Source organism: Pararge aegeria, chromosome 22 (genome assembly GCF_905163445.1).
Source record: "Pararge aegeria chromosome 22, ilParAegt1.1, whole genome shotgun sequence".
Lineage (NCBI taxonomy): Eukaryota > Metazoa > Arthropoda > Insecta > Lepidoptera > Nymphalidae > Pararge > Pararge aegeria.
In genome coordinates this window covers 14,742,645-14,767,599 of record NC_053201.1, presented here as the reverse complement: position 1 = coordinate 14,767,599, position 24,955 = coordinate 14,742,645, and the positions used below count along the sequence as shown (strand labels likewise).

At 40.1% G+C, this 24,955-nt stretch overlaps 5 protein-coding genes across 5 annotated transcripts; 1 reads left to right on the top strand and 4 right to left on the bottom strand.

Annotated features, from left to right (window-relative positions):
- Nucleotides 1-243: 243 nt before the first annotated feature.
- Nucleotides 244-2,650, bottom strand: LOC120633821. The gene is made up of 3 exons (XM_039904179.1): nt 2,592-2,650; nt 2,085-2,468; nt 244-378 (listed from the first exon to the last, which is right to left on the bottom strand). The coding sequence occupies exons 1-3, from the start codon at nt 2,626-2,628 to the stop codon at nt 272-274; spliced, it is 528 nt and encodes a 175-aa protein (XP_039760113.1). The 5' UTR covers nt 2,629-2,650; the 3' UTR covers nt 244-271.
- Nucleotides 2,651-7,526: 4,876 nt separating this feature from the next.
- Nucleotides 7,527-8,441, bottom strand: LOC120633564 (histidine-rich glycoprotein-like). Its single transcript, XM_039903773.1, has one exon. The coding sequence runs from the start codon at nt 8,439-8,441 to the stop codon at nt 7,527-7,529; it is 915 nt and encodes a 304-aa protein (XP_039759707.1).
- A 3,215-nt stretch (nt 8,442-11,656) lies between these two features.
- On the bottom strand, nt 11,657-12,594 carry LOC120633731. The gene has a single exon (XM_039904059.1). It carries the CDS (start codon nt 12,590-12,592, stop codon nt 11,747-11,749), a length of 846 nt encoding a protein of 281 aa, XP_039759993.1. The 5' UTR covers nt 12,593-12,594; the 3' UTR covers nt 11,657-11,746.
- Nucleotides 12,595-17,862: 5,268 nt separating this feature from the next.
- On the top strand, nt 17,863-19,581 carry LOC120633797. Its single transcript, XM_039904150.1, has 2 exons — nt 17,863-18,784; nt 19,401-19,581. Exon 1 carries the CDS (start codon nt 17,880-17,882, stop codon nt 18,774-18,776), a length of 897 nt encoding a protein of 298 aa, XP_039760084.1. The 5' UTR covers nt 17,863-17,879; the 3' UTR covers nt 18,777-18,784; nt 19,401-19,581.
- A 155-nt stretch (nt 19,582-19,736) lies between these two features.
- On the bottom strand, nt 19,737-21,201 carry LOC120633563 (probable serine/threonine-protein kinase clkA). Its single transcript, XM_039903772.1, has one exon. It carries the CDS (start codon nt 21,177-21,179, stop codon nt 19,743-19,745), a length of 1,437 nt encoding a protein of 478 aa, XP_039759706.1. The 5' UTR covers nt 21,180-21,201; the 3' UTR covers nt 19,737-19,742.
- Between the last annotated feature and the right edge of the window lie 3,754 nt (nt 21,202-24,955).

The window sequence follows — 24,955 nt, the reverse complement described above, 5'->3', positions numbered from 1 at the left end:
AAACTTCATTTAGCATAGACATTAATGTTTTTTTTCGATAGTGATTGAATTTATTTTTAATTGACATAAAAATCGATTCCATTTAATAATAGTAATGTTATTTTTTTGAAAAAAAGTTGAAAGGTAAAATAGAGCAAAAAGCATTAAATACTCAACAATTTCTTTAATTTATTTTTATAATATTATATAGTTTGTTTCAATGAACGCAAAATATTGAATCAATTACAGTCATAAAAAAAGATCCTTTCTTTGTTCATGTTGTATTTAATTTTTATTTATTATAGTATTTAGGATCGTTATAATTTACTTCAAATATTTTATTACTTCGCCTCGATTCAAATTCCCACGGGCAAATCTCGTTTAGAATAACCTTGAATGCTGAAAATAAATATTTATGCTACACAATATCCAAAACTAAAAGTAACTAAAAAAAGGGCACTTTATTCACAAAAAGGTTTTAGAATCGATTGCTGATGCTGAAAATTGTATTGGATTTATTTAAATGAAAACTATGTGTGTAAAGATATTTAATTTAAATTCATATCTCATCATTCTTATCTCAGTGACAGAACCCAAAGGGTTTGCATAAAAGACATTAAGTCGCAGGGGTCGGCTACGTCAATGGGTGTCCCACAGGGTTCAATCTTGGGTCCCTTTCTATTTTTGGTGTATATAAATGATCTACCACACCATGTCAGTGAAACCTCTGACATTGTACTGTTTGCAGATGATACATCTCTAATTTTTAAAACTGATAGAGGTAGAGACAACTCTGACGATGTAAGCAGTGCTATGTCGCATGTGTCGCACTGGTTTACTGTCAATAATTTACTTTTAAATGCAAAAAAAACTAAGTGTGTGGAATTTATTTTACCAAATGTAAAGAAAGTTAATAATAAATAAGTTAGTTAATAAGTTAGTAATATAATAATAAATGGAGAATCACTAAAAATGGAAGATTCCACAGTTTTTCTGGGCATGACCTTAGATTGTAAGCTTCAGTGGGGTACCCATATAGATACACTAGCAGGTAAACTAAGCTCGGCTGCCTACGCCGTCAGGAAAATTAGACAGATTACTGACGTAGAAACAGCAAGACTTGTTTACTTCGCGTACTTTCATAGTGTGATGTCTTACGGGATCTTATTATGGGGCAAAGCTGCTGATATTGAAACTATATTCATATTGCAGAAAAGAGCTGTACGGTCAATATATAAACTTAAATCACGTGAATCCCTCCGTGAAAAATTTAAAGAAATTGGTATACTTACGGTAGCCTCACACACATAACAATATAGTATTTGTAAGACAACATATTAGTCTTTATAAACAAAAAGTGGATATAAACAGTCGACTTACAAGAAATGGTCATAAATTAGTGACATCTGCATATCGTCTGCGAAAGGTGCAGAAGTCATTTGTGGGATTGAGTATACGCTTTTATAATATGATTCCTAAGGTAATTTTGGACCTACCAATGCATAAGTTTAAAGAATGTGTTAAAACACATTTATTACAGCGAGGTTATTATACAATTGATGAGTTTCTTAATGACAAGGTTGCTTGGAAGCATCCGCCTCCGCTTTCATCTCTCACAAGATAGAAAAATGAATGTTAAAATGTAAAATGTAAATTTTTGATGTTGGAAAAGAGCAACTGCTGAGTTTCTTGCCGGCTTCTTCTCGGTAGAATCTGCCTTCCGAACCGGTGGTAGAGTCACTACACACGGACAGACTTGACGTTTCGAAAGTGCTTGTATTGGGCCTGCTTGAAATAAATGAATTTTGAATTTGAATTTTGAATTTTGAATTTGAACATATAAATGCACTTCAATATCATCATAACCTACAACCCATTTCAGCCCACTACAGGAGACGGTTCTCCTCTCCTCTCAGAATGAAAAGGGTTTAGGATTGTACTGCACCAAGCTGGCCAAGTGCACATTGGTAGACACACGCTTTTGAGAATATTATGGAAAACTCTCCCGACAGAGAAGCTGATGTTCTTACCACAAGACTTTCACCGCAACGATATCGTAAAAGCCTTATTCATGCAAAGTTATTTCGTACTGAACAAACTCTTACCTGTATTAAAGCGACAATTGTGTTTTTTTACATCGCAACTATTTTTAAAAGTAACAACATTGCCCGTATTAAAATTGCAGGCGCACACTGTCCCTGTCGTTTCTTCTTCGAGACACGGTATCAAGGAACAACTGTAGGCCTTGGTCTGATATCCAGCACTTGTATCATCGTCGGGTGCAAATGGTGGTGGCATCACAAGTCCGAATGCTTTTTGGCCACTTTTGAAGGGATCAGTTTCAGAATCCAGATTGAGTGGATATACTGGAGTAGATATCACACCAGTACCAAAGTTTGATATTGAACCTATATTATCGCAACAGGGATACGACGTAGGAACTACATGTAAGCAATATATACTGCTAGCGGATTCAAAAATTAATATAGCTGAAACCAAAATAATTTTGATAATTTTACAAAATAGTTTTATACATTATTTGATAAATTTTCTAAAACGAAAGTATTTTTAATACTGAAAAATATCTATGAGCTAAAATTATATAAACTTACCGCATATTTTAAGGAATTTATTCTTTAACCACCCCATAATTTTTATTTTAATAAATAACTTAAACGTGTAGCTGAAATAATAAATTACATAATTTAAACTTCATATTTAGTTTTGAAACCTTTTAAATACACTCGATAACGGTTACGCATATTAAATGTGTAGCTACCTCAATTATGAATGCATTTCCGTTTTGAGTGATTTATAGGTTCCGCTTAGTTTTAAGAAAATCTTTTTTTCGATGTAAAAAAGAAATCTTTAATTTAATTTATTGTACTTTCGGAGCACATAAAACCACAAAGTAATTCAATAAAAATCTCTTTAAATTAAATACAATCTAAATACGAACAATAAATTACTGGAAACCTCGTAACATTCAGAAATTAGTCATATTGCAAACCTGACAAATAATACCACTATATTAACTCTAATTCATATTTGAAACGTAAACTTATTTGTAAAACTCGCACTATTCGCTGTTAAAATAAGCATCGAATCCTTGAGAATCACTGAACCCTTCATCTTCTTTTTTCGATTTTCCTTTATTCGAAAAACCTTCTTTACCGAATAATCCCTTTGCACGATCATGGTGAAAGTAGCCTTGTTTTATTCCCGCACCAGCGCCTATGTTAAACCCTACACCTTTTGCACCTTTTTTCTTTATCACGCCACTAGTTTCATCTTCTTCGTAAAATTCTTTTTCTTTGTTGTACTCATCTTTATGAGAGATCTTATGAAATCCTTTGGTTTTCGTGCCTTTTCTATATTTCCTGTCTTCGTTGCCAGTTATACCAACACCTGATTTAGATAAACCTTTTGCTATGGCATAAATGGCACCGTCGTCATAGGATCCAATATCGTGTAATCCAGCCTGTTTGAGAAACTTTTTCAAATTCTCGATGTCAAATTTTACCTTAACACCCTTGGAGTCAGAACTTTTCTTCTTAAATTCAGATGCGTTGTCTCTACTTTTCGGGCTATCTTGAGACTTTTTCTCATTTTCCTTTTCGGAAGGTTTGAAAAAGTCATCCAAATCTCCATTTTGAACTTCGTACTTCAAGTTGGATATATCGGTGTCAAGATTATCAAACTCCAATGAACCTAAATCAACCGGCAACGAATCGGCCCAGCAAAAAATCGATGTCAGTGGCAGCACAAAAAACAATTTCTTCTGCATGTTTAGAGTTTTTGTCTGATCTTGCACAATCGAAGTGGGTTACGACACTGACATACATGCGATCTGCTTAGTTTATATAGCCTTAGCAGAAAATTCGCAGACAAGGATAAGTTTTTTCACGAGATTCCTCATCTCTCGGTTCCGCCTAGCTGCACTTTAATTGACTTAAATGAGCAATCGTCTTGCCGGTATCGGACGATATCTATCATCAAGATTATTATTAATTTGTTTACCAGCGTACGTATTTTTCGCCAGGAAATCATCATTATTATCATCAGAGTTCACTGGGTCACATTATTAACTCATCACCGGGCCAATGCAGCTCACGGGTCCCTCAGAATGAGAAGTAAACCCTTCTCATTCTGAGGGACCCGTGAGGGAGCCGTAGCCCACCACAACGACCAATTGCGGATTGTAGACTGCACACGCTCTCGAAGAGCATTATGGAGAACTCTCAGGCGCTCGTTTCCCCGCTATTTCTCTTAACCGTTAAAAGCTTTACCCGCTAGGCTATCAGCGCTCTACCACGAAATCATGTTCATTCTTTTTAATTAAATGTACCCGCTGCACTTAAATACTATAACTTTTAAATTTACTACATCAGTTACTTCAGTTAAAAAGTAGCATTAAAAAAAAATTAAGAAAACTGAATCAATATGCTATTTCAACTATCTGTACTAATAATAAAGCTGAAGAGTTGGTTTTTTTAAAACGCGCTATTTTTGCATATGATAACCCAATTATTGAGAGAGATTATTAAGTAGTTAAGTATTTAACATCACTCTAAGACCTATTGGAACCAAACAACGTAGTAATGGCGTAGGCGAGCGAGGCGACGACGTCGCGTGGTAGTTCTGGATATATTGTGTAGAATAGCGGTAGAAAGTTAAACCTTCGTTGTCTTCACTGTATATAACTCTCTTGTTAAACCAAATATCGATTACTTAATTGAGTTATGGGGCACAGCAGCAAAAATAAAAATTTAATCAGAATACAAATACATACAATAATAATAATAATAATACATATAAAAATTTTCGAAACCGACAGGATTTGAACCTGCGACTCTCAGGCAATCACGGCCTGAGCGCTTTCACCAATTAAGCTACGGCTCTCCTACCGTCGATGCCGAAATTAGTATATGCCTTTCACATCAGTCTTATTGCAACTGTAGCGACATCTAGTAGGAAACGTTGCAGTTTCGATAATATAAAAAAAAAGCAATGTGTCATCTCTTGTTTCAAACGTGTGTCATTATAATATGGACCTTTGAAAAAGTAGATCGAAACTGCAACGTTGCTCGGTAATATTTGTGAATATACCCGATTGTACGAACATGTTCTTTTAGCTGCATTAAGTTATGCATTACAGATTTATATGTACCTTCTATAGTGTACGCTCACTGTTTTATTTTTAAGTTTAATGTTTTCTCAACTAAGCGAATTTTTTGTAATTATTTTGAGAAATAAAGATCTTAAACCACAGAGAGATTGTATGGAGACTTATCAAAAGTTGTACCTACGTAATCTATGTTACTGCTTAAGTAAGGCTTTGTAGTGAAAAATTCAGTGATCATATTTTGAGATGTTAATTTGTTATTTATTTACCTATTACTAAACTCCTTATTAGTTTATCATTCAACACATTTTGTTATATATGTATGATTTTTAAAGTAAGTATCATGATTTACGCGCAAACATCTCATTTTATTGTATGCCAATTAAAACTATTACTGTTTAATCGATTGTAGGCATACTTAATTAAACTACGCCTGCTCGATTGATTAAAAGTAAATCGATTTCCAAAATATTCAGGGTTGTGTCTAATTAATTTCATATTATTTTACTAACCGTAACTGTACCGTAACCGTACCGTAAAATGACCGTACACACAGAAAAGCTTAACACTATTGTTTTTCTGTGATGCCAAACGGTAATCTTAAATCTGTGGTAGATACCCCTACATTAAAATAACCTACCCTTCTCATAAGCAGTGCCTGATAAAGCAAGCGCGGGGCCCGTAGCTAATTCTTTAAAAGAGGACATGATCTGCTATGGGTTCTTAAGTATACAGTGGTAAAAATACAATTCAATACTTTATACGTATCTTAAATACAATACGTAGGTATTTCCTATTTATAGGTTACAATTTTGTGGGTAATTACTATTTATTACTATAGGCGATGTCGATGTGCGTGGGCGTGTGTGTGTGTGTCAGTCAGTAAGTCAGGCAGAGATGAGTTGTATTAAATATACGGGACCCTCTTTAACGCGGGGTCCGTAGCAATTGCTACTCTTGCTACCTGGTTAATCCGGCACTGCTCATAAAGGCTCTACGGAATGATATGCCTTTCGCCTACATAATATCATTAATAGGTACAGCAGCTCTGTTAGCAAAGGCAGCACGGCTAGCATCGGCGGGAGACAACATTGTTATCACCCGATTATATCCACTGACAAGGGATAAAATGCACGTGTCCTGCCAAATCACCGCAAAAGGGACGAGGAAAATTATTTGGATATTATTTCCACCCGTTCTCCCATGCTGGGAGAGTCGATGGAAGTGTGGGAAAAGATTACCCTTCAGGACAGATAACATGAGAGAGTGCGAAAGATTGTGTATTATATTAATCAAGTACTATCATATAAATGTAGACAATGTTTTCAAGGAAACTTAAACTCTAAAACTTAAAACTATTTGCCAACCGAGATCAAACCCTAAATTGGAACGGGTTCTCGAAGAATAGGCCACCTTTCAATGACAGTTAAAATTTTTTAAATTTTTACTACTAGCTGTTGCCCGCGACTTCGTCTGCGTTTGTTTTTGTTTTTCGAAAGACATGTGGCATTCAATTTAGGTGTAATTCTACTGAAATTTTCAAGTTGTGTATTCTTATATAAAAAAGTAAGTAAGTAATTATTTAAATCGGCCATCATTTGACGCCGTTATGTCGTCTCCTCTCCCAAAAGGATTGAGCTTAATTTCGGGATAGAAAACATTCTAATTATTTCTAATACCTTCAGGAATATGTGTACATAGTTTCATGATGTTCAGTAGTTTTTGCGTGAAAGCGTAACAAACAAACTTACATTCACATTTACAATATTAGTAGGGATTATCGCAAATCTTAAAAGTGTTTAAATAACGGAATCGACTAAGATTTAAAGTCTCCAAAACGATTTGAAGTCCTATTCCTATATTTGGCAGCAGGAGCTGCAAATCTGCTTCCTATGTCAGTTGTTATAAACATTTGGTATTTTTTCATATTTTCGTTAGAATAGGGTACTATTCTAAGCTATTTAGGGTGAGCAGGATTTAAGAAGGCGGTGAGTACCTACAAAAGATCTGAAGGGTGGAAGTGCATCCACCGAAGCGGACCCACCACAAGATAGGTTCTAACGAACACAAATATAATTATTTTTTCCCCTCTTTATGTGTATCTACTTACAGTAGGTAAAAAAACCCTGTGTAATAATACTTTTTAAAACTCGTTAATCAGAAATAAAATTATTCAAATATGGAAGGCAGCTTAAAAAAAACTAAAATTATGATATTAAAAATGCCAGTTATATGTATGTAGGTTTTTATTTACATTTACGAAATATAAAAATATTTACAGCCTCGTCGCAGCATATCAAACATAACAAAATAACCAAGAGTATCATAGGATAATAAATTAAAACGTACAGCAGCCGGCGCGGGGCTCGCAACCGAACACATCACGATGGATCGATGTCATCGGCTCGACCCTTGGGGCAGCTCACTCCTCGTCGTCGCCATCGTCGCCCTCCGCGAACGCGTACTCGCGGGCGTGATCGCGGGCGCCCTTCTCGCCGTAGTCCTCGTGCCGCCGGTAGTGGGCGTCGGCGCCCTCCTCTGCGGAGTGGTCTTCGTCCGCCTCGTCCACGCGTCCCGCGGTGCGGAAGCCGGCGTCGCCGTGGGCGCCCCGCGCGAAACCCGCGCCGCTGTGGCCGCCCTTCGTGTGCGCGCCCTTCTCCGCGCCGTGGTGAGCCTTGTGGTAGCCGTGCTTCTGGAAGTGGCCGTCCTTGGCGGCCTCGTCGTAGAAGTCGTGGTCCTTCTTGAACTCATCCTTGCTGAACACCTTGTGGTAGCCGGTCACGTCCTCGCCCTTGCTGAAGTGCTGCTTGTGGCCGTGGTCGCCGCCTTTGTAGCTCTTCCCGGCCTGGTGGTGCGCGCCGTGGGCGTCCGCTTCGTCATGGTGGGCGCCTTTCTCCCCCTTATTCTCGTGGTAATACCCCTCGTGGTGCTGGTCAGCGTGCTCGCCGGCGGAGCCCTTGGCGTGGTGCGCGCGTGAGGCGTAGCCCTTGTGGCCCTTCTCGCCGTGCGCGGCGCGGTGTTCTTCGCCATAGCGGGCGCCGCCGCCGGCCTCGTGCGCGTGTTCGACGCCAGCTTCGTCGTCGTCGTCGCCATCGTCGTCGTCGTCGGCATCGAAGCCGTGTTCCGCATCCTCTTCCGCGTCCTCGATGGCGATGGGCTGCGCGTTGACGTAGGGCAGCGGCACGGGCGGCGCGGCGAAGGCGGGCCCCAGCTGCAGCAGGCTGGGCGGGCCGCCGTTGTCGCTGCGGTACACGTAGCTGGAGGCGGGCGGAGCGAACCCGACGCGCACGCCCGCCGCGCAGGCCACGGCGCACAGTAAGATAGTTGCGGTCCTCATGATGGGTGTATCGCGTTCAGCTGGCTGCGCTGGAATACTTCGAAGACCCGTTGCCCAACCTTTATATGTGGCTCGCTCACAAAGGAGGCTCGCGCCTCGCGAGCGCGCTTGGTACCTTTCTCGTAGCCATGTACCAGATAGTCACGAGGTTGATAGGTGACAAAGACAGCGGTCATGAAAAAATGGTTTATTGTGTAGCGACGCGCGATCGCTCGCCGCCCGCTCGCGTCAGCTGGTTTTTGTTTACCGATCGTTTAATGAGCCGAAGTATGCACAGCGCTAGGTCCGGTGATTTATCTCGAAGCTCAGCCCAAGTTTTAGTTACTCGTGAATAATGTAAATGCGAGAAATGCTAAGACCTAATGTGACCGTTTAATTTGACAATAACTCAAGTACTTAATAAATAAAAGTGTTCTTGAATGTGTGACTTGTAGTTGTGTTGCTGCACGCGTCAACCAATAAGTGTATAAGAAACACGTGCGCACAATCCAGATCTCTATTTTTTTTATAGAAACCATCTTTATTAAACTTGCACTTATACTGATTCGTAAATATCGGAATACGTGCCCACTCTTATAAACTTCTTTTCACCACAGAGGCTTCAACCCATTACCGACCAACTGCAGGCGCGGGTCTCCTCTCGTAATGAGAATGGTTCGGACCGAAGTCCGTCCCGCTACAGGTTAGCGGGTTGGTGAATTCACATGCCTTTGAGGACATTATATAGTTATACCCAGACTGGCATGTTTCCCCAAAATGTTTCTCCTTCATTGTTTCGCTGTCACAGCGAGTATATTTCTTCGACTAAAACGCACATAATTTGGAAAACGTAGAAAACTTTGTAACACGGCGCACAGGTTGCCTGCCTTTCGGTATCCTATATGCGAGTGTGTTTTATTGTTTTTTCCTTTTTTCACGCAGCATAGTTCGCATTTATTTTAGCATGGAATTTTACGGAATACTATACACGAATAACTCGCACGGGTGATGCCACAAATGTATTTTTATTGCTGTATCCATCTTTCACGAAGCAAGGATTACATTTGTTACTTTAGTGAAAAAGTAAAGATCCATAGGAACGTGTATATATTGCGAAGCGGCGAGCTGAAATAGAAACTAATAACTAAAATATATATCTAGTAGTAGACAAAAAAGTTTCCGTATGTTAGTGTTCACTACATATAATCAAAAATTTGTAGAGGGATTAATTTTAACTTTTTACACAACATTACGTTTCTAAAAAAAAATGTTTAATGTATACCTACTTTCTTTGCTCTTTTTTTCGCCCTGAGTTCTATGTATACTTCTATAGAGATACTGGGATTTAAATATCACAGTGAGGAATTATATAGCCATATGAATGAACTGTTAGGTTGGTCAACTAAGTATCATCGAGTTCCCGGTTCGATTCCCGGTTCGAACCAAAAAATTTTAAGTATTGGGTTTTTTATTAAGAAATTCTCTGAGCTAGTCCGTAATTAGGTAATCCAGCCTAAACACAGTCTTGTCCATTCCCATTCCTCGAAAAGCACGTCCATCCGATTATAATCGTTAAAGACCATCAACCCGCTTTGGGGAAGCATGGTGGGTCTATGCTCTTAAACCATCTCGATATACAATAGTCTTTATCTAAACTTTCTCAAACTATATTTATTTAATGGTGTCCATTTTGACATATGAACCGTCACTAATCATCTGTTACCTATATTTAACGTACCTATACATCAGCAATTAACTTTAGCGGCCCGTCAGGAAAGATAATCACTTGTTGGCGCGTGGAAGGACACTCGTTTACACCAACAGTCTGTTAAAGTACTTAACGGGCCTAAGTCGCTAAAAATGTGCTGTCAAAATATGAACATTTGAGGTTATGTTTCTTCTAATCATTAAACTTGTATGAAGTCTGGAGTTGTGCTTGGTGGTTGTGCATACATGACGCATCACTCGGTTTGTGTGATAAGTTGCTGCCTTCAACATTACCCTTGTTGTACCTACTTAGTTAGCTGATCGGCTGAGATACTATTTGTTTTGTTTTATCCCCAGCACACCTCAAGCAGGTAATGTGCTATTTATTTAGGGCGTCACCTATAATCGGTTGCTACGGGGCATCATATAAATAAATAACTAAATAAATAAATAAATATCGGAACGCTAAAATGGCTTGACCTCTACGCCTTCGTCAGTAGGATGCTAGCAAGCGACGACGGGCAAGTCCAAAAAAAGCCCAATGGACCAGACCAGAGAAAATAACTTTTTAATTGACTTTTAAATTCCCAAATTGCACTCGCCGGGGATCCAACCTGGGACCTCGACTTATAAGCTTGAGCCTTCACCTCACCTCTGCGCCAAGGAGGTCAATGGAAAAGTGCCTTCTACAGGTTTATTTGATGAATTTCACATTACTTTTAAACTAGGACTAGGTTAAACTGCCAGTTTCAGCACATACTCGTACCTATCTCTCTTCGATAGAAATCAAGTTCAAGCGGAACGGTAATAGTATATATGACGATATTTTATATTACGGCTACCATTTATGGTAATAAATAAAATGGAAGGACCAATAATATGGCTCAGCTGGTGAACAGTGAAAATCCAATTATAATTATAAACAGAGCAACACTTCGCAGGGCATGCAAGGAGCACGTTCTACCACCACACCCTTCGGACCGGAGCACAACAATGCTGCTTGGCGGAAGAGTGTTAGGTAATTCCCCGGGCGAGCTCATTCGCAAAAATCTCTCCTACTACTTAAACCTAACCACCAACTTTTCATTAAGTTTAAACTTAGTTCGATTTTAAATACATTCTGTTTACGAAAATAAACTAGCTAGGTTGATATCTATGTGTGCTTAAAAGTTAAAAGGTGACGATATATATATATACTTCGATATATATATATATATTTATTATACTCATTTGGAGAGTGGAGCCGCGCTCTGTAACGGGCCAGTAATGGGTCCAGAATGATGCGATACCATGGCGACATGAAACATTTACCTTCATTCGAGCTTCACTCAAACATCACTTCATTAGTGATCTTTCGAGCTTTTATTAATTAATTGTAAATGAATTTTTGTTTCTTGGGGTAGAATATTATCAACTTCGATTCCTTGGCGTGCGGTAGAGCTCACGAAAAATAATAGAGATAACAATTTAATTGGCATCGCCGAACGGATTCAGTGTTGATAACACGACAGAAATAATGAAATCCTCTGTGAGTTTATGGCTTATTTTATCTTATAAGTTACAACGAATACGTATTTACAAAAGTTAACAAAACTATAACAAACATCTGTAGCACGTCGTCAGTGTTCAACCTTGTAGTCGAAGCTGCTGCGCTCGGCGCGGTCCGCGTCCGCGGCGCCGCCTTCGGGCTGCTCGGCGGGCGCCTGTCCTGCGGACGCCGCACTCGCGGCTCCGGCATTTGCCTGTTTAGCTTCGGGTTCTTTAGATTTATAAGAACCGTATTTGTGTCCTCTACCGCTTGATCCATAATATTGATGCTCATCTGGGAATGCTTTGACTCTTTCACCGAGGTATTTATGGTTGTTTGTCTCGCCGCTATTCTCGTAGACTTTATGAAAAATCCGGGAGTCGTCTTCTGTACCTTTGCGTTCCTCATCGACTCCGCGACTGTGCTGGTCGTAGAGTTTGCTATGAGCGTCGTCGTCATCGTGGCCCTCGTGGTCGCCCGTAATGGAATAGCTCTCGAACTTGGCTTTGTGGTAGCTGCCTGCGTCCCCGTTGCCCTCCGCACTGCCGGCGTCGTAGTCGCGACGCCGGCCGCCCTTAAAGCGCTTCAAGCTCTCGAGGTAGTCGTCGTAGGCGCGGCCGCCGCCGTAGCCGGCGCTGTAGTCGTCGAAGATCTTCTTGTAGTCGACGTCGGCGAGCCCGTCGGCGGGCTCCTCCTGCTCCGTGACGGGGATGACGCGCTCGGCGGAGGACATGTCGGCCAGGTGCGCCATGACCTCGCGCTCGGCCATGGCCACCACACTCTCGCGGCCGCCGCCCTTGCTGTAGATGTAGCCGCTGGCGGCGGGCGCCAGGTCGGAGCCGCTGGTGCGCAGCAGCACCACGCGCCGCACCGTCTCGCGCGTGCGCACCGCGGCGCCCGCGCCCAGCAGCGATAGCAGCAGCACGTGTGTCAGCATGCTCGGTCCGGGCGGCAATGGGGCGGAGGTCAGCGCGCTCGCTTATAAAGCGGCGCTTGACATTCAGGAGATCGATTTAGCGCTCTCGAGTTGTGCAATAGTCTTCGGTGTCAATGATAATGAAAAACTAAAGTATAGCACTCGACAGCGCGCACGCAGCAGCCGCCGACGACACGTCCCAGTTGACGCTCGATGCTGGCGGCGAAGGACATCTGTCGATAGTACTGTATGTAAACAATACAACGAAACTGCAATTTTGAAATTAAAAACAATATCTATTGGGTAGGTATGTGCATTTCTAATAAAACGATATCCTTAGGAGCGAACGTATGCTTAGTGCTCGACATCTCACCCGGGGTGTAGCCCCCGATAACGTGGATCTAAGTTTTATTTTGCCTGTTCATAGACCATCTTTATGTTATTCAGACATGTTCTGAAAGATAGAGCTTAAGTGACTCATATACTTAAAATCTTCCTCTCAGAACATACAAATTTATATTTCAATTTTAACGTACAAATTATAACCACAAATAATTTATAAAGGTTAGGATAGAAAAAAGACAAATGTACCTATTAAAATTATTATAATCTCCTTGAGGAAACAGATCAAAAAAGGTTTCGTATACTATTTCAACCGTGATTAAACAAAAAATATTGATTTAACAAAATGTAAGACGAGTATTTAATGACAGCGCAAAACGCGCAGTCATACGCGCTACTGACAGTAGCATTAAAGTGGTTCAGGTTTCACAGGGTTGCGAACTGATCGGTCGCTGCGAGGGCCCCGATCGTCCTGGGCGCTTTCCGGCCCGTGTTGATGGCGACGTGGCTGGCACGCCCGGGCTCCCGCGCCGGCAGCCCGGGCCCGCGGTAGAAGAGCGCGTAAGGACGGTTCCAGCCCTGCGGGCCCTCGCCGAACTCGCCGATCCTTGCCGGCGCTTCATGTCTTTCGAACTTGCTGTAACTGTCTCGATTATACCCATCCTTGTTGCCGGGAGCGCTTTCGTGGATGCTATCACCGAGCCCGTCCGTTTCTCGCGGGCTAGTTGCGTTGACAATCGCATCTCTTTTCCTGTATTCTTTTATTTTGTCTGAACTTCTATCTGTGAAGCCGCGCGACGATGCCTGGACGTTTCGGTCGCCGTTGCCGTTGGCTTTGTACAGGACCGTGTCCATTACCGGCGTCGCTTGCGCCGGGCGCTGCCGGCTCGGCACGGGGGCTCGGGGCTCGTTCCCCCAATTCGCTGGTTTTTGAAAGTTGTCTTCGATCGCAGGCGGGTTGCCGTCGGAGTGCGGCATTTGTTTCTCGTAGACGCGGTGCTTCCTGAAGTATTCCTGGCGCGCCTGCTTGAGGGGCTCCGTGTCGCTCTGCGGGGCGAGCCGGTTGGCGCGCGGGCGCTCCGGGCGCGCCACGCGGCCGACGCGCGGGGAGCCCGGGGGCGCGCGCAGCAGACGGAAATACGAGTCCACGGCGCGCTCGTTGACCAGCTTCTTGCTGCGCAGCGCGTTGCTGATGTAGTACTTCTTGTGCGCCGGCATCTTGCGCGCGGACGGCTCGGCGGCCGCGCCCGCCACGTAGCCGAAACCCGGCTCGTCGTCGTACACGCGGAGCCCGCGCGCCGGGCTGGCGGGCCCGAGCGTCAGCAGCACCAGTCCCGTTAACACGTGCATCTCGAGTGACGACTGCCGGCGCTGCTGGCCAGCGCTCATCTTATAGCGGGCATGTTGTCTGTTTACATCGACAGCAAACATGTAAACAAATTCCTCGCACGAACAACAAGCGGCCGGCACTTGCCAGGGTCAATACCGCGCTCCATTCATGTGCCTCGCTGTCTTAGGAGCAATTCGTCGAAGCCTTGTTACGTTACATTGATGTACAAGAGAGATTTGATGTACGTTACATTGATGTACAATTTGTTTCCGGATGCCGAACGTTCAAATCAGAAGAGCAAAAAAGAAATCCGATGAATGAAATGAATTGATTTTATACTTCAATAGATGTTTATATATTTTTATATCAATCCATACTAAAATTATTTTAAGTACACAGATGTATCTATTTCTTGATTTGATTCAACGACTGAACCAATCCTGATAAAATTTGGCCCAGATATAGTTTGCGTCCATCCTTGCAAGATTACTTAATTATCAATATATATATTGATATCTATATTTATAATAAATCTATAATTGGAAGATTTCTGTACATTTAATATATTTTGAAAATTTTGTCCGGGGTATGCTTTATAATCGATACAGAGTCCAAAACAGATTTTTATTTAATTTTTGTCTGTCTGTCCGGGCATCACGTGAAAACTACTGAACGGATTCAAATAAAATTTGGTATAGTTGTAGCTGATATTCTTGATTGATTATGGTCAAGATATAGAATACTTTCTATCCCGATAAACAGTGAGTTTCCTCCGGGAAATGGGATGACATTTTTATCAATATTACTTCATACTTCCGTTAAATTTGAATCGATTGTAATAATTCTTTTCTTTTTATTTGAAAGTGTATACTATTAAGCATGTATTGTCTAATTTTAATGAAGATCTGATAAATATTGTCGGAGATAAAGGACATAACTCTCCACAGATAACAGCAAGTCGCAAGTCATATGGGACAACGATCGAATGCATGCGTACCATCCTGGAATAGCTCATAGGCTTCTTTTTATCCCGGAAAAGCATACAGCTCCTACAGGATAGCATCGCTTTTTTCCGCATTTGTCTTTCAAAATCCGCGCAACGGAGTTTTAAATTGACGTGGCTTTTTTAGATAGGCATAGTTGAAATATTATGAAGCTTTTGAGTTTGTTTAGTTGAACGCGCTAATCTCAGAAAATGCTGTTTCGATTTAGATATTTTTTTGGATTGGTAGAATCAATTAAGTCTGTATAACATCACGCTACGACAAAAAATATATTTCTGGAGAGATTTCGATGCGTGTGCTAAAAAAAATAGAGGGATGGATGACCAGGTATTCAGATATTAACTTCAATACTAACAATATTCAGGATGGCACTTGGATCTTTCATAAATAACAGTATTATTGAAGCTAAATACCTAGTTTCTTAGCGGTAATTATTTATTCTCATGACTATTATTCTTCCTTCCTATTAAAGTATTCATTTTATAAATGATATCATTAAAGCCCACCAACCTGCATAAGAGCAGTGTTGTGGTTCTGTACTCTATAACCCTGTCTCCCCAAGGAGTAAAATAAAACAACTGGACCGACTCTAATACTGTATTTTAAGCTTCTCTATAATCCCTATTACTTGTTCCCCTGAAAAGACTCTACTACCAGTTCGGAATGCTGTCTTCGGCAGAGAAGACCACTGGCAAGAAATTCTACCGATGCTCTTTTATTCAATCAATTAAATCAAGATTTATAAACACAATTACAACATTGTCATATGTTATAACTCTAGGCCCTTTGATACCAGACATATTTGAGGACCGGTCAAACATAACTACTATTATTACTTATAACATCAGGACTTTTGGAACAAGTTGTTTGTATAGAGCAACCTCTGCTACATAAACTGTTTTTATTAAATAATGCTAGGGCTCCATATATGATACCTAAATAACCCAAAGGTATGAGTGAGAGTAGATATACTTATCTTATGCAACATCAGATAAAACCATAGTAATAACAACTTTTAACAACTCCATCACCAGTACATACGACTCTTGTTTCGCTACGACAATATTTCGTCAAGTATATCGTTTCCATTATAAATCCCAATTTGTAACGTTCTATCCACAGTACTTTACTTAATCTCCTTTTCTCAATTCATTAATTTAAATCTGTCCTCACTTTTCTTTCCCGCCAATCGATCTTGTCAAACTCGCGTCATCCGCCAATAGATCATATACCTACTTTTTCTTTGATTTGGTCTACTACCATTATTCCAATTTTAATACACTATCAATACAAACTATCATTTGTTTATATTTATAAATATAATCATCGGGTTTATCATAGATAAAGTGCTGTAATTCCCTATTTCCTAACACGTGCGATGCGTGAACAGTAAACGTTTCGCCAAACTATAGATATATGTAGTAAGAATACAGTCCGCGACAACATACGACTACTTTTTGAAGTTGACTCATTCGCGGACGAAGTCGCGCGGGTCCGCTAGTATACTTATATAACTACTTATTATAAAACTGTAACAGGTACATTGAAGATGTCTGTCTGCATCTGGGCCGCGCGTCGGGGTGAAACTATTGAATTGACGATTTATGACCATAACTCTGTCAAATGTTAACCGATTTACAAATTTGCACTGGATAGGTTATACTATAGTTTAAGTTTGCCCAAATTTCGTCTAGATCTGATGAATATCATTGGAGATAAAACAAAATCCTCAGTAAACCTATCGTTCAACCGTCAACGCATAACAATACAACTGGAAAATATAATGCCACACTCATACTCCTGATGTGAATGATTGTATCTTCACAAAATGAAACAAAGTACACTGATAATAAAAACGGCAGTAAGAATTATTGAAATTACTAAGATTTACGTTTGCCCGAGTTAAAAATTGTCACTGTCAAGGTGCTCAATTTCGAGATAAAAAGAATCCAAGTTTTATCTGAATTCATTCAGTGGTTTCGTCGTAATGCGAGGTAAAGATACAGACATACATGTATATAGTAGTCGTTATGGCTTCAGTATCGTTTATAGAGAGCCCTCCAAAATTAAATATCTTCACGCATACTCTACAGCCACTTGTACCTACTACTAGTCAATCTTAATCTGCATTCAATTGTCGTATCAAAAAGAAAGGGTTCAGATAATAAAACTATCATTTGGACTCTTGGAGCTGTTTTGGAGATGAAAAACGAATGCTATCGTTTTTCATCTTAATTTGCTAATAACAATGCAGTTTTTTGTGCTATGTGAGTCTTTTCAATACATTTTTTTACACAGCATTCCGAAACGAATGAGCATATTTTAAGGAGCTTTATTAAGAATTAACTCTTCTTTGAACTTGTTGATGAGCGAATAATGATTTATGCCCAGCTGTGGGCTATCAGCTTGATGATGACGGCATGTTGTACAAAGTCCTAGCTTGCAGATACCAGCGAGTGACTCCCAATATTATCTAAACAATCACTATGAATAACGTGATATTAATTTCTCCCAGGTTGTTTTGTTTCGCAAACAATAACCAGCAACACTGGAGTGTTTTCATTAATGTAAAACAATGTTCGCGCGATAGTTGGCATTCAACTGGCTCGCGCGCGCCGCGCCTCTCGGAACTATGAAAACATTCCTGTTAACGATACCTTATCTATTATACTTAGTAAATGCTAAACTGCTCAGCAAGATCGCCGTTGAGAAAAACGTAGCAGAAGACTTCGACAGGAAAATATCGTCTTCCAAAGAAGACGGCCGCTATAGCAACATCGCATATTTATGTACCAAAAATATTCGCAATCCGAGACTTTCTAATGAAAACACCGTGAAACCTATCAACGTAACGAAATTGGAAACTCAAATTAAACCGAAGGTCACTCTCCTTAAAAAGCCGATCCCAAAGTTCACATATACCGGAAGCGAGGAGGATTATCTAGCTAAAACGAGATTTATGAATAGGTTCCCAGATTCTATCGAACACGAAGATGAAGACTTCAGCGTTGATGATTATGACTTTGACGTGAATCACGATGAGTTTGCCGGAAGAGGTAAACCCCTGGAATCGAGAGTAAGAGTGAAAGTGGTCAGACAACGACTAAAAGGAAACCCACCCAAAATAGAAAAATCGCGTCCGACACCTGTTCTTAGCCAGATTAAAGTTTTGCCGCACAACGAAGGTAAGCCGTCGATTAAATTAACGAGAAAAGCAGTCGCAGATAAAATGAAAGAAGAAGAGTATGATGATGAATTCGCTACGGGAGCTAAATCAGTAGAAATCAATAAAATATCTATCACCACGGGCAATCTTGTCAGTGACGAGAATGAAGACAGCAAGGATGATAAATTCAAACAAACTCTTAGAACGGCGAGATTATCTCCGTTGAGTTTTGACACGTATGCGGATAAATTAGGAGAAAAAAGTCCCGGCTTTATGTTTAAAGCATTGTCATATTTACCTCTGTTTTCCCTGTCATATTCATCATTGGAAAAATTAAACGAAGATGTAATCGCCAACAATTAGCCTGGAGTTAGTGCTAGGCCGCATTATGGCTGAACCGCCGCGGTTTTTAAACGTGTGATTTTGTGAGTCAAGCAAACTAATACAAACGGCCTCACTTTTTTCCCGCGACTGATTTTAAAACCGTGGAATGTTACAAAATGCTCGCGGGTAAAAACCGTGCTATAATTTGTAATCCATAGAACTTACTTAGCGCGCACGCACTATCGCGTTAACCGCGGGCGGTTTTTGCCAGTATTCGGCAGACCGCCGTGAAGAGTGGTTGTATGGTCACGCTATTGTAACTATGTCGTCGACCGAGTCAGAGTCTGTTTCACACGATCCACAATATTAAAGTTTATCCCAAAAAATCATAGTGGAAGTACAAAAAAGACCAGCTTTGTATGATACTACTTTACTACTAGTGAGTGGATGGACCCAATATTTGCGAAATTTACGCTGACGTCTTCTTTTTCTATTTCTTAGTATTAGAGCAACAATACATACTGCTCTCTTGAAATCCATCTTCAATACTGCGAAAATTGGAAGCAATTTCGCGGTTTTTAATCGTAGTGTGTGATTCTCGGGCGGTTTTGCGGTTATAGCGGCTAACCGCTCGCTGGAAAAAACCGTAGTGCGGCCTCTACCTACTCGTAGATAAAGCCTACATCGCGTAATACCTATATATCTGGATAAAGATTCAGAAGACCAGAAACCTTTCGGATAATATAATGGTGGTAAACAGTTGGGTTCATTATCTTAATTTTATTACAAAAAAATATATAAAATCTTTAAATATTGTAGTAGGTACCCACTTAGGACATGCAATGCACTGATTGGTGAAGACAAATTCAACTTATCAAATTCTGCAAAATAAATCACTAACACAATACGTTTGCTTATATTTCTACTTTCTAATTCCTAGCCTTTAAAAACCATTGTCATTAATAACACTCGTATGAGTGTTATTGATTAATCATACAAAAATAATCACATCATTAAACGATCCACATAATCAGCATTGTTGCTTAGTGCTGTATATTTAGCGACATCACGATATTGGTCGAGTTCTCGTTCAATTCCATTATATCGTTCTTTATCTTCATGGTTGGTTTCATACTGTTTTTTCTCCATGTTTTCAGCGTTACTGAGTTTACTTTTATCATTTCCTGTCGCTGCGCCTGCCAGGGACCGCAACAATCCCTCTGAAGCACCGATATGAACCTTGGATGCACCATTTTCTTCAAGATTTTCATTATTATTTGTGTTATCGAAAAAATCATGATGTTCTTGATATTCGTCTTTATGGTAGACTTTTCGAAATCCCTTCTTTTTTTCACCTTTATCTGCATTGTTTTTTCTGTTGTAGTTAGCCTCTCTGTCATGTTCTTCTAATCCAAATTTGTTCGCAAAAGAATCAACAAAATCTTTGAATCCTCTATAATTTTCTCCATTATACTCGTAATTACCATCATAGCTGTGCCTTTTATCATTACCTTTTTTACTAGCTTCAGATTCGCGATACCCATCGCGGCCTTTATTATTCAACGATTCTCGTAATGCATTATGCCCTTTGTATGTGTTGGTACTTTCTTCGCTACTAGAGTGAGGATTATTTTCCTCTAATCGTCTTTTTCTCTTAACGGTGTCGATATCTTGTAAACGCATTTCATGATCGAATTCTTTCCCCCACGTAAGCCCTTTGAATGTAGTCGGGTCATCATCATTAGTTTTATCAAAGTAGTCATTTAACACATACGAGAAAAAAGGTTGATTACCCATAATGGGATTATCAGACGTTGCTATCTCAGTATGCTTAGTATCGATATCGGATTTAGCTTTGTTTTCAGAGTCATCGGTGTCGTTGACAGTTTCATGAACTGGTATAATTTTTTCGGTTTTCGGCTTTGGAACAGCAAATCGTTTGTCTATCGCCTTCTCGGTTTCTACCGCAATAATCTTCGGATTATAATCGTGTTCTTGTAAATTGTGAAAGAAGAAAGGCCAAATATCATAAACATTGTTGAAATCGGTGCGTAGGTCTTCTTCATCGGTACGAAAAATAGAATCGTATTTCATCAAGCTACTTGGTGAAAATTTAGGTTTCTTCGACGCATTACCTCTCTCTGGCCATAGTTTGTTAACTGACGTAGGATGTGATTCCCTGGATGTCCCTTTGCTCGCAATTCCGTTATCTAGAAGCTTATCCTTTGCATTTTTCACGACGTTAAGATTTTGCTTAGTAAAGTGCCCGTTATGAAAAGATTCGAGGGTCGGGGGTCCATTACCGACTTGGCTGTAGGCGTAGCCCGAGGCGACCGGCGTGGAGTTGGACCTGGTCTTCCGGGCCACGAAGTATCGCTGGACCGCCTGCATCTGTACGCTGACGCGAGCTAGGAGGCACAGCACCACTAGAGCCCGCCTCATCGCTGACTACATAAGGCGTGGGTTCGCTCGCAACCTTTTGCTTGTACTGGAAATTGGTTATCTATCGTTGTTTATATCAACTGTTTGTTGACACTGCGGGTCATTGTTTCAAATCACAATAGCTAGCACCGGTCAAAATATTAACAAATGTCCTGTGTATTGTACGAAAACTATTTGTTGGCTATTAATTAGACACAACTGCCTACTTACCTACTATCAGATAGGTACATACTTTTTTTTTTTATATATTTACACGGTGACATGCAGAACTGCCTTCCCTAGCGGTAGTTGGTGCACATGTGAAACTCGTGATGAACATGGATCCCGATGTCCGGATCGGAACTAAAAATTAATGTTGGGTTTGTGTCACGAGTGAGTTGGTTACAGAAAATGTTCTTGTACTTATATTAACCAACAGAAATAAATAATAATGATATTAATTCTTAGGTATACTACACCAATCTTCTTCTAGCCCCAAAGTAAGCGTAGCTTTTGTACATAACTACTTATAGGTAATATGCACATAGACACCCAGCACTGAAAAATATAATTAAAAATATACATGTTCATGACACAAACATTTTCCTGTTGTGGGAATCGAACTCACGTCCTAGGACTCAGAAATCAGAGATTTCTAAATTACTGCATAACATTTATTTATTTTTCGCGTATAAGTCAACCTTAAAAGATCCCTACTTACTTAACAAGTATTCAAATTCCTGTATTTCCCAACGCAATAATGTTGTCCATTGAGTCGGAGACAATCGGTGCACTTGCAAAACCCGATAATAATAACCGTATGTAAGCTGCCGCGCCGAAGGCCACCACTTCCAATTAGTTGTACCTATCAGCTCGGAAATTATTATTTAAATGGTAACAAAGAGACGCTTACAAAGCACGTGTAATGAGGTTTGTTCGACAAGCGTGCTGGCAGCCGCGGCGGGGGGCCAGGGTTGAAACGCGTTCTTACAATCATGCTCAGCTATTTACTGGTACTACTGTGCAGGTAGGTATTTTGTTTTGGGTATATTTCCTAGCCAGACATTAGCCACGGTATACGCAGACGAGCTAGCCCAAGTCAGCGACTCGGTAGGGTTACGGCAGTGGGCATGGTTCCCTACCATATAGGTATACCACAACAGTCGAAATAAAGTGCCGGAAATTCGTTGCGTAAGGAACAAATATCCGATTAGTCGTAACGAGATAGTAGGTACTCTCAAAATAAGAAGCAGAGAGGCTAAGTAGGTGGATGATAGTATGCATCCAGTACTTAGGTACCTACTGTTCTTAATAACATAACAGCTATCTATCCAATTTGATCTAAGCCTACGTAGAAAATAGGTAGGTACTTATGTATTTTCTAAAACTGCTGGGATATCTATCTGGGCATAGAATCTGGACCATCAAAGCCGCAGAGACCACAGGAATCACCGAAATTAATACTTACCAGAAACAATAAATTAAAATAAATTATGAAAAAAAATTTGTTATGACACTAAAAACGGACATAAAGTGGTGATATCTGCATAAAATAGAACACAGCATTGGGTAGGAGCTCGACTTTACTTTTGGGGGGGGCCAGTTCGACTCCCAGCACACACCGCTAAACTAAGTTATGTGCGTTTTAAGCAAGTAAAATATAACTTGTTTCAACGGTGAAGGAAAACATCGTCAGGAAACCTGCATGCCTGAGAGTTCTACATAATGTTCTCAAAGGTGTGTGGAGTACACCAATCCGCACTGGGCCAGCGTGGTGGACTCTGGCCTTAACCCCTTCTCATTGTGGGAGGAGACCCGTGCCCTGTAATCGGCCGATAATGGGTTGATGTGATGATGATCTGCATATAGTCTGAGAAAAGAGTACACAAGTTCGTTGGGATTGGTATATGCTTTTATGAAACAGCGAAAGTAATTTTTTAGTAACCCTTGCTTAAATGTGAACTTACTTCCTTCTTCCTGATGAAAAGGCTGCTTGGAAGAAGCAGGCCGCTCCACTTTAAGACAAAAATATGACTGAAAAACATGATTTTGCATCTGTGCAAAACACTAAGGCACGTCACGTCAAACAATCGCTTTGTTGCTGCGAGAAAAAAGGACGAATCAACATCCTTTTATTTGCATAAAACATTGTAGGTATACATGTATAGTCATAATATATGACATGCAAATCTTAATTTAAACAAATTCATTTATGTAATAATTAAAAAAACATCAAAATAATCGGCTGAATATAATAAAATTTCATTAATTTTACTGTATGGAACAATAAACATGGAATGTCAATTAAAAAATAACTAAACTAATAATTATATTTTATTATCCAAGAACTCCCTTACCGAGTAATAGCATTTATCAACCAACCAGTCACGTAATTTTGCCTTGAATTTCAAAAATGGCAAATCTTTAATAGCTATAGGCAATTTGTTGTAAATCAAAATCATATTATGATAACAACTTTTAGAACCGAGTGCTGTGTTACATCGCGGGTAGAATATTTTATTTCGGTAACGTGTATTGAAAGGTACATATTTCCGCATATTTCAAAAAAATCACTTCTGTACCTTTTTACGAAGCATGCTGATTCTATGCTGATTCTAAGATGTAGATACCTGGCAGCGTTAGTAATTTGAGAGATTTAAAGAGCGGCTTGCTTGATTGCAAAGGACCTTTGTTGCATATGGCCCGAATACACTTCTTTTGTATTAAATATTATTTAATATTAGTAACGATTCTAAAGGGTAATTATTATATTAAAACTACAAATAAAACTACGCAATATATTTGACTATTTATTTTATAAATTAAAAAACTGAAGGAATATAAAAATATTTTTTTCAAATATATTTTATAGTGACCGTCGCCGAGTGTCCCGCGCCGGGCTCGGCGCGGCGACTACTTACGCTAATGTTAAAACAGTTTGTGATTGTTGCTCGAAACATTAACTATTATAATGATCTCTGTGGACGGTTCGACAACACATTACATTTATTTGCATTCATTCCTTATTTTTCGTTTATAAAAAAAAATATATTTAAATTTTTCTGCGTAACAACTAAATGGTATTTTGGTTCGCTTTGGATACCAAACAACGCCCAATATTCAGGCTTTATATCTCAGCACGACCCTGGTCGGCACCATTCTACCGACTAAAAACTAGTACTGTCCTTTTCACACTGTATCGGCCTGGAACAGGAAAGCACTATTTTCACAAAATCCAATAAATTTTCCCACAGATATTAATGTACTACAGAATTGGCACCATTGAACAGTTGCCCTTGTTACTGCGCGACGTCTCGAACACGTAGCATGCTAGCCCGCCATCCGGTAGTAGCCCACATGTTCGACTCTCATAGTTTTAAAGAGATGGCTTCACACACAAGTGGCAAATTAACAGTTAGGCCGGAACCATCAAAGTTCGCGCACATCACATAGCAACTCTTCCGACAATCTTTTAGAACATTAATTATCAATGCTAAAATCGCAAATTTTACACGTCGCGCTATTAAATGCTTCAACAACGGCGCGTCAATCTGTCAAATAAATAAAAATGAAAAAGCCCCAGTTAAGGACTTCTTGCGATTCATTGATCGCAAGAAGTCCTTAACTGGAACCATAGCGTGAAGAGAGATGTCCTTCAAAATACATGCCCATTAGTTGTTGAGATGGTGAGATACAACCTCGGGTAACTCGAAAACTCACACCGGGGTCTCTGAACACAATTACTTAAACATTGAATCGCAAGTAAATCCATCCGATGAGCCGCATTAGACGTGTGA